General features: G+C 39.5%; 1 protein-coding gene across 1 annotated transcript in view; it reads left to right on the top strand.

Moving 5' to 3' along the window:
* SUSD5 (sushi domain containing 5) overlaps nt 1–10,834 on the top strand; it is a 41,441-nt gene extending 30,607 nt beyond the window's left edge. Inside the window, exon 5 of the mRNA XM_042044015.1 lies at nt 7,394–10,834. Within this exon, the coding sequence (XP_041899949.1) occupies nt 7,394–8,676 (1,283 nt within the window). The 3' untranslated portion in view covers nt 8,677–10,834. The remainder of the gene's footprint in view (nt 1–7,393) is intronic.
* The last annotated feature ends 5,060 nt before the right edge of the window (nt 10,835–15,894 follow it).

Raw genomic sequence — 15,894 nt, 5'->3', positions numbered from 1 at the left:
TGATTAAGCAAAGCAATGCAGGGCATAAAGGTGGAATGTGGAGGGAAAAAGGAGAAAAAAGAGTATCTACATCTGATCATAGACTAAAGAATCATAGAAGAGTTTGGGTTGGAAAGAACCTTTAAAGGTCATCTAGTCCAACACCCCTACAATAAGCAGGTACATCTTCAGCTAACCCAGTGGGTCTGAATCTTCTATAATCTGCACCAAATTGATAATTCTTTTTCCTTCACTGGGGTTGGTGGAAATGCTAACTTCATCACACGTAGACATAGAGCTGTATTACACCAAGGCAAGGAAGGGAAAGAATCAGGCCATTTAAGTTGTGTGTGTTTCACTGTTTTCTCTGGATAAATAGTCTATTTCCCCTGTTTTGCCTGAGCCTTTCACACAGCTGCAGGGGAGAGAAAAATATTTTTAAAAGAAATAGGAAAGTGTGGCTGTAAAATCACAAACATCAACACTGAAACTTGGGAGCAGATGTGATATTGTGGATTATGATTTTTTAAATTATTTAAATGCTGGGGGGCTTCCTCTGATTAATATTTTTCAAATGCTTTAAGGACATGGGATAGAAAATACAATAATCGTTCAAGTAATAATTATATATTTAATCCTCCTGATCATAATTCTTTAAGAAAGATGACTTTACAGGATGATTAAAATGTGTGATACTAGGTTTCATTACTTTTAAACAAAGTAAGAATCCAATGAAAAAGAACAACAACAAAAAAGGAATTTAATTAAAAGGAATCCAGTTTAGAGCTGACTGATATTTTGGGGTCATAGGAGAGAGAATAACAATTATTAAGTACTCCAGAAGTCAGCACACAGACTGATTTTTAAGTGCTTTGAGGCACAAGAGCACCTTCCCTATTACGAAGGTTGATGATGGGACTTAATAGAGAATTTATATTCCTGTTGGCAGACTGGACCACTTCTGTCCTAACAGGCTGACATTAATGGAAATGTTCATGAAGCCACTTCAGAGAATATTTATGTGCTATGTTTAGAGCCTGGTAAGATGATACAGTGCCCTTGCTCTGCATCTGTGCTGGGTGAGCAACTGGGAAATGTGAAGTGGTCCCGATGCTCTTACCCCAACACAAGGGGACCACAGGGACAAAACTCCGGTCAGAGCTTTGAGAGATATAAGGTTCCTACATCTTGCACTCTCTGAGACTAGGGAAAAGTCACTATACTGCTCTTTGCTGCTTACTCCACATCATCTGTGGAAGAGTGATGACATTTATCCAATTTCATAAAGCTTGCTGGGATTTGTGGGTGTTACACCTTGAGTACCATTGTTCTACTTGGTAGCTACCCCATTATAATACTCAGCTGTCCAGGCAGAATATCAGACTAAACAGCAGTAATTGCATGTTTTTCTTGTTTGTGTAAAAATGTCAGACTGGCTTTACATTCCCAGTTGCTCACACAGAGCAAATATGGAATCACAGAACTATCATCATAGCAGTGTCTAAATATAGCACTTAAATGTTCTTTGAAGTCTCTTTGTGATCATCTTTCCTCACTGTTTTGATCCAGTAAGAAGAGATACAGTCCATTCTGGCACCTGGGATATAAGTGTGCAGCCATACAGTTGGCAGATTAGCAAATTAAAATGTAAAAGATACAGACACAATCAAATAGACATATAATGCAAAATACCTGCAAAACTTGGCTCTGGGCATAACTGAACAAAATAATTTTGGCATTATATTAAGTGGATTCTGGATACCATAAAGTAGGATGGAAATTAGGAAAGCAGTATGTTACAAATGGCTATAATGTACATTGTGCAGACCAGGTAATAGACAGTAATTTTTAATTAAGATGCTTTTAAAGAGAAAAAGTAACTCTGTTTCCTGTAATACTTTGCCATGAAAAAACGCTGTGTTCTAGCTGAAAACACAGGGATATTCAGCCCAACAAAGCAACCTTAAGGAGAGAACAGGGAAACACATTGATTTTGCCATTTATTATATTTTCTATTTCTGTGGAGCAAATGCATTTGCTTCACAAAATATATCCTGAAGAACATTGTAGTAAGGTCTGAAAGCAGATGCATATGTGCCATGCTTTGGCTGTCCTGCAAGCACAGAAACTAAACTGACAATTGCTAAATGACATTTGGGTTTTTTCCCAAAATAAACCATGAGTTCAATAGCAGAAGCATTAATACCAACACTTCAGTGGCGGGGGTCAGGGTTGGTCTGTATTAGGCTACATTCTCTAGGGTTTGCTCCCTCAAAGAGAAGGCAGATGAGATGGCTGGGAAATCATGCTCCATCTCTGCCCTAAAACTGGCTCAGAAGAATGTCATGTATCTATCCTTCCCTGGATTGTTTTGGGGTTTTCCAGCAATATGCCTGTGTCAGGAGAGTCTGTATCTTCTGCACATCTAAGGAATCTCTCCAGTGACAACACTTGGATACTCATCTAGTGTGTTCCAAGGTAGCCTAACTTTTCAAGGATCATCCTTCTGATGTCAGTTTAAGGAGGAATTGCCTGATTTTGACCACTTAATCTGCAGCTACTAGTCTTTTTGCCTGGCTGAACAATTTGCATTACTTCAAACATTGCTTTCTGAGTTTTCAAGAGTTATATTGATTCACATTCATGTGGTCCATAAACATGACTAGTTAGCACAATTTCTTTTTGGTTTTTTATTTTTAATGAGGGCAATCAAACAAAATGTCTCTGGCTTTTGATCTTATTTGAGAATGCTTTTTTTTTTTCATTCTGAGAGTGCAAAGGAAGAGTTGTGACAGACAAATATAATCAGCTACAAATATGTCCATGGCCTGTCAAAACAATTGTTATGATAAACTTTGGTTCCCTTTTCAGGCCTGTCACAGGGGGGTTGTATTAGATTAATGTAAAGTATAGATCTAGCATGAACTGATTCTGCCAAATGGAATAAGTTAAAAAAAATTGGATGGGTTATTTATTTATATTAGCAGGCTTTCTGCTGGAATAAAAATTATCCTCTTTCTTGTAGCTATTGCAAAAGACTGAAGGCAACACAACTTCTGTAAAGCATATTGTGGTTGACTAGAGAAAAGTTTGTGTGCCTGATCCAAACCAAATAGATAATTCTTTGAGATACTGTAGTTCACGAATCTGACTGATCTTAGGCAAATCGGTCTACATGCACTTTTCCTTCCCACCCTTAAAGACAGATGTTGTCTTGTTAATGTTTGCTGTAGCTACTTTGAGATTCTTAGAATAAAGATGTTTTTGTGCAGTACAAATGTTTATAATGATGGTCTATAGAGAATCAAGTTTCAATTTCCTGTACTCTAAAAATACACCCATAAAATATGCAGTGCACTTTATGGTTGTCCAAAATAGCAACACTCAAAATAGAGCTTGGATGCCAATATGCTATCTAGAAGAAAAATTAAACTGATCCTAGAGTGTGGAAAACCAGACTCTTTGTTTCTGCCTGTCTCTATGTTTGGTCACTCTTTTCACATTAGGATCAAAAACTGAAGGACATGAAAGCTCTATAAGACTGGACACTTCCCGGAAAGGATTAATTATGAATTAAAAGGATTTTACCTTTAATTGAGCTTCACATCTTTGGTAGTATGTCACTTCAGCATCTCTTGCTGTAAAGTGTTCATTTCAGACTCAGTAATCCCTCAGACAGTGAATTAAAACTCACTGATCCGTGAGTCTGCCAGATGAGGGTATGGTCAAGATGTAGCAATGATCAAATATAGAAAGATTTTAGTCTTGGATAAATGAATTTCTGTGCTGGCTCTTCTTAAAACCAGACCTGCCTAGGTAGAAAGGAAGATGCGATCACTTTTAAATCAAGTTGGTGGGGTTTTCTTGCTAGTGGTTTTAAAAATGTGTATAAATAATGGTTACAACTTTTTGGATAAGAGGTGGAGCTGAGTCTAGTTTGGTTGTTGCTCTTCAGTACCAACGCTAAAATTCAGGGAACTGGAGAGTTCAGGAAAGTGCTGAGGAGGTGAGCAAAAAGAAGTGCAGAAGTTGTGCAGCCTATTCCTGGAAGCTCACGTTGGACTTAAAAGATTGTTGTGGTAACACAGAGTCACTAAATACTGACTCCAAGTCCCATTTGGAGGTCAGAGGCCCAGAAGAAAGAATAGAGTATTATTACTGTATAAGTCAATCCAGGATCATATAAATCAAAGCTTCAGAGTAAGGGGGTCTGCATTTCCTTTGATGGTTAGAGAGCTCAATGGTTGCTTTCATTCTGGCATCCCATAAGCTAACATTAGTTATGTTGATAGTCTTTGCTATAAACTCTACAAATAGAGGAGATTGAATATGAAAATATGTTAGAGCAGCTTTACAACTTGGGCCACAATCTGGTTGTGAGAGGGAACAAGACTCCCTTATGTGGTGACGAGCAGTGCATAATGAGCTCCAATCTCAGGATCTCTTTAGACTACAATGGGCTTTTTCTTCCCTCAGCTTTGCATTAAGAAAACACCAATTCATTTCTCTACAGGCAGGATCAGGCCCAAAGACAGCAAGGATTGATGGAGACTTGACCAATGGTTCAACAATCCTTTAATATGTTCTGATAGAGTGAGGACTTTTGTTTTCTTAGAAGCACATGCTTCTTCCTGATGTGCCTCCACAGGACCTTCTCCTAGAGGGCTGAAACAACATGCCATGGGAAACACTAAAGGGAAAGAGCTTCAAAATCTATAAAAAGCATGTTACTACAGTTGTTAAGCATTCTCCAATGATCCACTCATACATAAGGTGCTGGTCAATGAGATGAATACTAGCTACCCATTCATACTGCTAACTAAAAAAGAGCTCTGGAGGAAACAACGCAAGCACATGGATGTAATTTTTGTTCGTGGATGTGTGTGTCTGCTCTAGAACACCATAACATAAAAATTACTGTTTGAACCTCAGCTGGATTACTGTAGTGTGAAAAGTAAAGGAGTGGCAAAACCAGAGGTTACAAGAGACACAGATGTGAAGACAGACTGGTGTGATGATTCAACTCAAAAAAGAAAACAATGACCATAACAGCTGGTAAATGGTGGCTTCTCACACTATGATGTTCCAATTCATATCCATGCAATAAACACCTATAGGCTGTCCTCAGACACACTGGATTTTGGAGAAGCAAACATGCCAGATATCAGCTTCTAGCAGGAGTCTGGATGATAAGAGGATGAAATAGTTTGAGGCACCATTTCTATGCAAAGAGAGCACCAGTCAGGTAGAAAAATTCTGAAGTGAAAGCAAGAGAAGGGACAAAGTGAGACTAGTGTTTGATGGTTAGTAGAAGTGCTACATTGTGATGGATAGTGCCATACAGAACTTCATGAATACGTTGCTAAAGTGCCTTGGTATTCAGAGTTTTCCTCCATTCATTTTCAGAAGTCTGAAATACTATTGGAAAAGATTTCAGGATTAATGAGGAAAGTGAGAGTCCTACCAGGAAGCTTTCCACTCTAAGAGTTGTATGCCCCTGACTGTTAAATCATCCTTGCACCAGACAGAAGTTTTTCCTGCTTTGGAGAGGATAGGGAGGATCTAGAGGATTACACAAGCAGATGAGGACACTGGGACCAGGAGGGAGAGAAGGTCTGTTGTTGGCACTTCCTGTGAGATGAGAGGACCTGCTAAGAACATCCAGCTCTCCAGCACAATAGCTTTCACAGAGGTATTAACTCTCTGCAGGCTATGTCACACTTTTGGGTTTCCTTAGCATAACTGCTTTGGTTTCTGGTAGACCCAGACACTATTCCAAGGAAAATACCTCTTGCTAATGCTCATTCTGTTTTGGCACCTGGCTTAAGCTGTTCTGGCAAAAAGTGAGCTGGTGTGAGCTCTATCACTGCTAAGTGGTTTTGGTCAGACTGGTTTGACAATATTTCTAATCTTTCTTAAGAGCAGACCCAATATGGCTCTGCCAGAAGTCTGGGAACCGGTCTCCAAGGAGAATGTGACTCAGGCGGAAATTGAGGTGGGCCCCAGATGAAAATGTAATTCAAAATTGGTTGAGTGTAAAAAGGCAAAAAAAGATAAGGCCTTATGAATGCATTCATCTGTAATACAGGTTCTCCTATTAATTTCTTGTTTCCCGTGTCATGCCAGGTCTATTGCTTCACTGTCTTCATGAAAGAATAAATACACTCTTAAAAAGAAAAAATTCTCACCATGATTCAGTTTGTTTTATTTTCCATATCCCAAGGCACTACTTTTTATGACTTCTAATGCCAGTATAAATCCCAGAAATTACATCAACTTTCTATCGAGTAAAACTTGTGTGAGCTGAAAATCAACCACCCTGTCTAGTTTGGAAAATTTTTCATTGAGCTAAGGCTTTAGAATAGTGGAAGAAGTATAAATTACAATGCACTATTCCATTCAAATTCAAACATTTAGCTTCATGCTTTGAGTCAAGTCTATTTTGCTATGAGTGGTGGGTCTTTAGAGTATTTCTAAATCAAACTCAAGCTCTGCAATGAATCTGCCTCTCTGTTGCACTCAGCTTTTTTACTAGTTTGATTTTGTGTTGTTTTTTTTTCCTCTTTTCTCCGTGGCAACGTTTAATTCTTTAAAATTGGAAGCCTGAGAGTTGATTACCGACAGACAGTATTATCATGTTAACTAGGTGTTAGACTTTAAGTGTTGCAGACGGAGTTTTCCAGCCTTGCAGGGTGCATCTTGCTTTCTTCAGATGAAAACAAGCAGAACTCAGTGTCAGCCTTGGTGGTGGAGCCTGCCTCAGTAAGCTCTGAAGAGCTCTTATGGAATAAGAAATACTGTTCTGGCCCCAGCTGTTGTATCACTGTAACACCAAGGTGATTGAAGGAAAGCAGTATAATGATAAGAACGTACCTTGATATCTTGAGCATAAGGTACTGAATATAATTCTTTAAAATCATCTGGCTCAAAAGGGTTGCTGTAACACTTCTAGTTTTGTCTGGGTTTGTTTTTTTTATTATCAATTAATAATTGATAAAATTTTTTGCTATACGTTTCTCTCCACACACATTTCTTGCTTGAATAAGATGAAGGTTTTTTCCAAAGTCTGGCAAAGAGTCATACTAGGGAGAGAAAACTTTGAGAAAACAATAAGCAATTGAAGGAAGTCTCCTAACTGCAGATAGTGAGTTATTTATATGCATTTTTAAATCTGGAAAGGTAAGACATTAGCAGTTAGCATTGACACATATTGTGATTTTTTAAAAAAACTTGAAACTGAGTAACAGCTCAAGGACCATGCACTTTTCAAATAAACAATAACACAGAATGAAAAATACTGCCTAAAAGTCACTTCTCATTGTACCTTTCTTCCTGGCTTCTTGTAATAAATGAGCTCAGTGTTTTTCCAGAGAATTAAATGTTGGTTTATGAGGCTTTTTTTTGATGTTTCTAGATGAAACCGAGGCACACATTGACTATGAAGATAACTTTCCCGATGACAGATCAATACCTATTGTCGAGAATGACCACAGCAATGGCAAAGAGGAAATCGAGCAGGAGCAACTACAGCTTTCCTTCAGTAGAAGTTCAGAGGAAGGAAGAACTGGAAGTACCAAAGGGGTTACTCAACACACAGACATTTCTGAAAAAGGAAGCAGGGCACCAACTGAGTCCCCTGTGTCACTCTTAAGCCAAAAAAACTTGTTTTGGTTTCCATCAGAAACTTTCAGTGAGTCTAAATCAGAGAAAGAGACAGATGATTCCACTAAAGCACAGTTTTCTGAAGGTGATAACCACATTGGAGTGAAGACAGCCTATGATGAACGTGGTGCCAAAATGTTTTATGACAGTGAGGATTTCCCCATTGGACCTGTTCTCACAACTAATGATACAAAGACAGCGATGGATGCAGTTGCCATCACCGACGAGTCATGGTTAGATGGATATCCAGTAACACAAGAGGTGATAGAGGATGATGAAGAGGAGGGGGATAAAGTTGATGGTTCAATGGGAACAGAAGATGACACTGTTCTTACAACCGACCAACCAAATCATGTGGAAGTAAGAAAATCAGGAAATGGCAGCCCAGCTCCAGAGGAAGGTCTAACACAGATTGTGGCAGCAACAACAGGGACAGATGATGAAGGGGCTAAAGAGACACTGGTACCACTTACATCAGTGAGTGGTCTGGAGAGCTTTACTGTGAGCAGGGGTTATGATGATGCCGCATGGGAACATCCGGCTACATCTCTGGAAACCATGACTCAGGAGCCCAGTACAACGACACTATTTGACATAACCAGCTTAAAAACATCCATGTCAGAAACCTCTGTGACAGTCAGCCCCTCTGATCACACTCCATACATAGAACCAAGAGACACAACCACCTACCCAGAACAAGTAGCAACCACTGCACCAGTTCCAGACATCATTACTGACACAGCATCCCAGGAATTAGCTGAGCAAGAAAATCTCACCCAGGGCCTTGAAGAAAAGCCCATCCCCACTTCTGAGCCATGTGAGGGAGAGGATTGTCCCAAGTCCAGTAAAGGAGCTATCATAGCAGTAATAGTGATTCTTCTCTGCTTGTTACTGGTTGCAGCTGTGCTGGCAGTGTGGTTTTTCAAAAAACGGCAGCAGAAAAATTCTGTCTATAAACTAAATGGAAGGTGTCAGCCCAGACATCACTGTTACCACCACTATCACCACCAGCACATCGAAATGCAGAAAGTCTAACCAGCGGCCTTTCGGCAGAGATCAGAAGAAAAAACCTATTGATGCTAGAAGGATCGCATGACTCATGGATGCTAAAATCCAGCAGTGCAGAAAGCAGAAGAAAAAAAGAATGCTAAAAGAACATAGAAGACAGAAAAGGTTTCATCCTTTTGAAATTGCAGTTTAGCATATTCGACTTTTCAGAGCTAAAGAATCTGTACATTTTTATCACAAGGGTCTTTTGGAGACACCAGCAGGACACAGCGTGCTCAGTAGTACATCTTCAATTTGTTCCGCTTTTACATTTTGCTCCTATTAATAATAAATTAATTGATTAATTTCTGTGTTACCTGGTTATAATGTAATGGTAGGGCTGGTCAGGCCTCTTTGGACTGTTCTCAGTGGAAGAGGAAAAGAAGGAGGGAGGAATAGAAGAAGGATGTTTTTGGAGCAACCACATATTTGGTGTTTGTTCCTTTTTTAGACCCTGCCCAAGCTGGTCAGGATAAACCATCATAACAAATTATTACCTGATGTGTCTTAAAAAGAAAAACTATTTGCTACCAGACTTTAATGGATAGTATTGCAATGAGTACTAAGGTAATTTTCTTCAACGTTGTGAATTTAACAAGCCACAAATGTTGGATCATTATGCTACTTTTCTGGAAGGTGTTCTTTTAGCCTTAGTGAATGTCATTCTTATAACTAATCTTCCTGTAGAAATTATGATGTTTCCCTGGACTTCAGAGAATACTGTAAGTGCCATTCTTCCTTGAGTATCAGCAGGAGAGGAGTCAGAGCACCTTTGAATCCAGGTGTTATGATGAATAGCCTCGTTTTACAGAGCCAAACACTGATGAAGCACTTTCCAGGGGAACCCTATATAAAGTCGGCTGCTTTCTGAACACGATGTTAACTGACCAAGATACTGAATTTTAGTTCACAGCCAGTAGTACCTCTGGCAACTGAAGCCATGTGTAATACTTTTGCCATGTGAACTCTGTGGAAGGACTGATTTTTCACCATTCTGCTCTTGCATTGGCTGGAGGGGTGGATGCTGGCTGTGGGAGATGGGCAGCCCCTTTGCATGCTGCTTATTGTGGTTTTAAAGATAAAGCAGACCTGGGAAAGAAAGAAATTGCGTCTGGTTGATAAAATGCACTCAACTTCTAGACTGGGTGTTGGTGTAAAAGCACTGAGGCTTTTCCAACAGCATGTTCCATTTCCAACAGTTCTGAAAATACACAGGAAGAGAGGGGAACATGTTTTCTAGAATCCCTTAGCATAGTTTGTGTGAGTTTAGTATGAGGTCTTCCTTACATTTCTGAATGAACAAGAGGAAGTCTGGCAACTGTGAATAATCTGCAGGTCAGAAATAAATTCATCTGCCATTCAGCCTTAGTCAAAGAGTAAGAAAAGGTGCCTGGGTGGAGTTCATGTCATGCTCTGGCTTGAGTCACAGTGGTAATCACCTGTAACTCCATGGAAGGTAGGCTTTATGAAATGGAGTGCAGAATTGGGCCCATCTTATTTGCAGCTGTCAGCCTCAGGGCTGGTAAGCGAAACAAAGCATTTTTAGACAATGGCTATGTGTTATCTTGGAGAGTTTGACCTCAGAGTGGTAAGAGTTGAATCTTGTTGCCTGGCAAGAGCCGCAGTAAATAAAAAAGGACAGAAACTGTACAGATTTGTAAATACAACTCTGACATACGCATGACTTTATGCTTTTAATGCATTCTACACTATGAAATAACCTAGAATTTCTGTTGTAAACTATTTTTTTTAATGCAATTAAAAAAGAAAAAAACCAACAATGGATTTCACACTAAGCAACTTTATGGAGTCTGTTAACCCAACTTAAACATACCATCTGTAATCCCATGGAAATATGCTGAAAAATAAACATGGGAACGTCCATTAAAGATACTGCTTAACTGAAAGTTGCAAGTAGGTGTTACAGTTCTGTGTAGCATCACTCAAAAAGAAAAGTCAAAACTATTTGGCCCAGGAACTGAACGTGTAAAAATGAAACTCAAAATATAATTACGAACACAAATTGTAGAAGGATCTTATTTGAGACTCAGAAACACTTGTTATTCATGAACCAGAAGAAAGTGTACATTAACATAATGCTTCGGAGGTATTTAAATAAAACTCAAGTTACAAAAACACCAGGAAAGGAAGTGTGTGCGTGTGTTCTTGTGCAAATCATTCAGTTTGCCCACAAGTTTATGGAGAAAAGACAGGTCTGTTACTTTCATAATTCTTGTAGAAGACACTTTGATATTAAAAATATTAGCTAAAAAGTGTTTATCTTAGACTGCCAGCCCAGTTCTGCTTTAGAACATCTACCCTCCTTTGGAGCATCATCTGTTTGTATTCACAGTATTCACTTTACCATAATGATTCAAGGAATTTGGGAAAACTATTAAACAGATGGGGACAAACAGCTCTTTAATGATACATTTGAATTAGACTTCCTTCTGTGTGTGAAACTTGGCTGATCACTGATAATGGGAATGGCAAACAATACATACATTACACGATGAATACAAAATCTGAAGATGATAGTATCAAAACAGTAGGAGATGAATTACTTAGGAATCAAAGCTGAAACTAGCATCTGCATGTTGAAATTAGGAGAAGAAAAAGAAAGGGGGAAATATTGGAAGCACTTTTGTGATGGTGACATCCAGCCATTGATGTGTCACTGTGTGATAAAAGTCATGTACCGTTCTATTCTAGGGAAACCACATATTGCAAAGGGCTGGTCAGAATCTGCCCACTGGGGTCAAGACTGAGATATGATCTCCCTTTCCTCTATTAACCTGTTAACTTGGCCCCCATTTCATACAGATCTTGTGCTGCTGTGTCTGGACAGAGACTATACAAATTTGCTTCAGCAGGCTGAGAAGTGACACTGTGGTGTGTAACATCAAAGCTACAGGCAGTAGGGGGTTCAAATCCATGCAACCAAAAGGTGTTTGCTCCCCTTTGTACAGAAACACTGGGTTCATGCATTTTAGGTGTTTGCTAAGCTCTCAGGCTGAAATCCCCTCAATTTCTGTGCTTGTCCTAGCAATATATGGTTATTGTGTTGTACTGCCTTATTGCTTACTGTACCTCAAAAGCTATTATGCTGGAGATTTGTTGCCATGGGCATTGGGCCCAGCATAGATTGATATTTTTTTTCAATGATTTACCTTTTTTTTAATACCAAATAATTTGTGATGCAAAGATACAACATAATACACAGCTGTGGAAGATCAGAATACGTAGCTATCAATGACCATTAAAAAATTACCCTTAATAAGAAATTCCTACAACAATTCTAAGACTTGTCAAACTACAGGATTTCTACCAGCTCAGGATAATATTAAAATGTTTAATTCCTTTTAAGATAAGTGATAGTGAGAATGGGGCAAAGGCAGAGAGCCCCTTTTTTCTTTTCCTTTGAAGTTAACAGTCATATAAAATTACTCCTCTGACTCCCATATTTCCACTTCAAAGTAAGCAAGTTCCATTGCTTTGCAAAAGAATTAATCAGGAAGAAAAAGCACATTTTTTACTTCATGATGCTGAAAAGACCTACCCATGAGATATATCAATGGGAAGAAAAAGTTAAAAATAATCAAAGAAAACTTAGAAAGTTTTTCTACAGGAAAGGTTAACATTTATAAACTTCAAAGTTTGAACCCTCTACAGAATTTCATTTCCATATAACATCAGTACTTTAAGGAGAGAGAAGAGGGGAAGGAGGAGAGATGGATGCCTAAACCACTGAATATTTCCTTGCCAAAAATAAATAAATAAAAAGGTATCTATTTATTTCAGTGTTTTTTCCTAGGCACTGAAGAGGACTTAAGACACAAACCCCTGATTTGCTGGGGCGTGCAACCCAACTTACTTTGGCTATTTCTTACTTAACTCCTTTTTTGTATAGAGCTTAAACTCTCCACACTAGGTCATTCAAGTCTTGAGTCACCAGGAAAAAGAAGTCACTGTTAAAGTATGGCAGACGACCAAAAGCTCAGACAGCTGCAATGAAGGATTAGTTGTGGGTTTTTCTCACTGCCTTGCTACAAACTGCATCACAACTCTATGTTCAAACATTATTAAATGGGAATGTTTTCTCTGGCACTGACTACTTCTCCCCACAGTTTAAGTATTGAATTTTTTTAACTGAAGTAGCTTTGGTTTACAGCTCACATTAGAACTTAAAAACATATTTCCATAGTAGCTGGCACATGCAGGCAACTGTTTATTCTCAGTACCAGCCATAATAAACATTTGTACATTTATAATCCAACAAATCTTTGTCTAATCACAACTCCATTTTCAGAGCTGTAAAATTTGCATGCTACTTAAACCATTTTTCATGAAGGCTCTCTTGAAATGGAAAGGTTTTCCAAGTGTGCCTCCATTATCAATACAGACCAATAATTCACTGTAGAGGATGTGAAGATATATGGTGGGTATTGATGGCAGCGGTCTACTGAGAAAAACTTTGTAAAGCAGGACATGCTATCAGATTTTCAGGGGGATAGTTTTTCTGGAAAGTATGGAGAAATGACACCTCCTTTGTTGGATGGGATCTTCAGATGAATTAAGAATGGCAACCGACTAACTTTTGGGTTTATATTCTAGCATTCCAAAGCAGTAAAGCTCTGGAAAATGGAGCAATTTGAATTTGCTTTTGGCTCAGGCCTTGTCAACAGAAATAATGAAGGTCTGCTTGCAGAATTGTTATGGCAAACGAAAGGGCCCAGCAGGACATTTGTACTCCCATTTAATTTGCCAGAACCGATCATTCTAAAAGTATTCGTTTTTCACAGTTGATTTTATTGGCAATCGGAATTGCCGAGGCACAGAAGTATGGAGCCTGAAATGCTCTTTTATGGGAGCAAAATTAAGCTTTGAGGAGAAAAATCACTACCATCCTTCCTCCTTTTTTAAATGAATGTTGCTATTTATGAGGATGAATTAGCAAGGAGCCAGTAATAAAAAGAATTGCTATCAGTAAGAGTAGGCATTAATTTGAAAAGGATTATACTCTTAGCAGAGTCTGTGAAATGCATTGATTTTCAACCTGTGCATGTCCTCCCTTATCCAAGCTTTAGTTCTTGCAGGAGAAAGGCTGTCCTGACTGCCAGCAGTTGTATTTTTCACCTAAACAAATATCCACCTCAGTGTGACACTGTTTCTGACTCAGTCTAATCTTCAGTTTCCAAGCAGTTCCCCATCACGCAGGACCCCATTCAGCAAGAAAACAAGCCCAGGACTCACATGCATGCAGCCCCCTGTGCTACAAATCTGCCAGAAGATTGACTTCACCCACCATTCACCTCTAAGTGGTGACCAAACAACATTCAGATGGAACTGTTGAGGACTTGCTTGTAAGCAGTGACAGAGCATCAGAGGCCAACAGCAGCCACCAGAACAGCCAGCTTTGGTACTAGAAATGTGACACCAAGGTGGACAGACACAGTACCAATACTGCGTTCAAGCCTGTCACACGAACGCGATGTGTTCAACAAGATGATGTTTCCATAAGCATCAGCACCACACGGTAAACCTGGCCACAAAAAGAAATGGAGACAAAGGTAAATATCCCATTGGGTTAGGCAGAAACTGCTAACATCTGAGGCAGACAACTCACAACTGCAGGAATTTGGGATGGCAGAAGGGAGGCAGGAATATTCATACAGCCTCACAAGAAGAGCTGGCAGGATCAGAGAAGTGGAAGAAGAGACACTAAATTATTACAGTCACATGTAAATGTTGGCATCTAACAATAGCAGCAGGAAAAGAAAAATCAGTTAAAAGAACCTGAGAATGCTGAAAAAAGCCACAATAAATACTGAAGGACTGGAAGAGGAGCTATTTCTCATTAGAAAAGAACAAGGGTTTGAGAACTACTTGTACTTATTAAGATGGAACTGGCTTGGGACTATATGTAGCGGAAATTAAGAATGCCAGAAAAAATCCACAGACACTTGAACAAAATGAAAAAGGGATCATGGTGCCATTTCACAAGGCCACAAGGGTATCAGTTGCCTCCTCAAGTTAAACGGATTGGTAAAGGACATCAGACTTACTTTAAGCAGACTTAAGAAAAATAAATCATTGGCTAATGGACATCTTAGTAAATAATGAAATCCCCACCTGAGAAGGCACAATGGCAGGGGATTTTAGCTGCAAGATCAAGAGCTGAGGAAATGAGTGAACGTGAGAAAGTATCAGATAAGGAAGCCTTGAAGACCGAATCACAAGCTTGCCAGAAAACTGATAATACCTGAGAGACTGGCAATAGCCATTGAAAAACTGTTTGATGAATAGGAAAAATCAGGGTTCATAGGCACCAAATGTATGCCCAGTGTAATCTGTTGAAGTTGAATCACAAAACAGGTAACTCTGGTGCTCAGTTTTTACTGGTGGAATGAAAATTTGGCAGTATTTTACCATGTACTTTGCTTTTTGAAAAAGATAATAGGAATTTCAGATAATTAGTACTGGAAAGGGAAATGCAGTTCTTTAACTGGAGAGAAATAATTCCGGGTGGCCCAACAAAGAGGTCCTGGAACTTATTTTCTGTCATCTCGTACCTACTGCAGTCTATGCTACTTGCCCCACCAACAGGCAACATCTGCTTGGAAGCTTTATACCTATGTTATTTCCACATGGGATGTACAGCCATGGAACACCTTGGGCTCAGGAACCTGAATTACAACCATTGCTCTTGGAGCCTTTGAGGCTTTGCACTGCAGTACCTACAGACAGCACACAAGAGCTAGGGCACCACAGGCCACCACAGGAACAAACAGCCAGGCAACAGCCAGAGCTTGGCAGAGCTCTGAAGTCACTTTGGTAAATGGTGATAGCGAAAAAGTGAACTAAAAATGCTGTTAAACAAAGGCAATGTAGATGGATAGAGCCATCTCCAACCAGCTCCACACCCTTTAATGGTGGAATTTCTGGATTTGAGTGCTACAGTATCAAAGATGTATTGGGTATCACAGAATCATATAATCACAGAACCACAGAATATGCTGAGCTGGAAGGGACCCACAAGGATCACGGAGACTAGCTCCTGACCCTGTGCAGGACACGCCAAGAGTCACACCATGTGCCTGAGAGCATTGTCCAAATGCTTCTTGAACTCTGCCAGGCTGGTGCTGTGACCACTTCCCTGGGGAGCCTGTTCCAGCACCCCACCACCACCCTCTGGGGGAAGAATCT

Source organism: Corvus kubaryi, unplaced genomic scaffold (genome assembly GCF_017639235.1).
Source record: "Corvus kubaryi isolate FWS band 111438036 unplaced genomic scaffold, C.kubaryi_AGA036_p1.0 37398, whole genome shotgun sequence".
NCBI lineage: Eukaryota > Metazoa > Chordata > Aves > Passeriformes > Corvidae > Corvus > Corvus kubaryi.
This window is presented reverse-complemented; position numbering and strand designations above follow the sequence as displayed.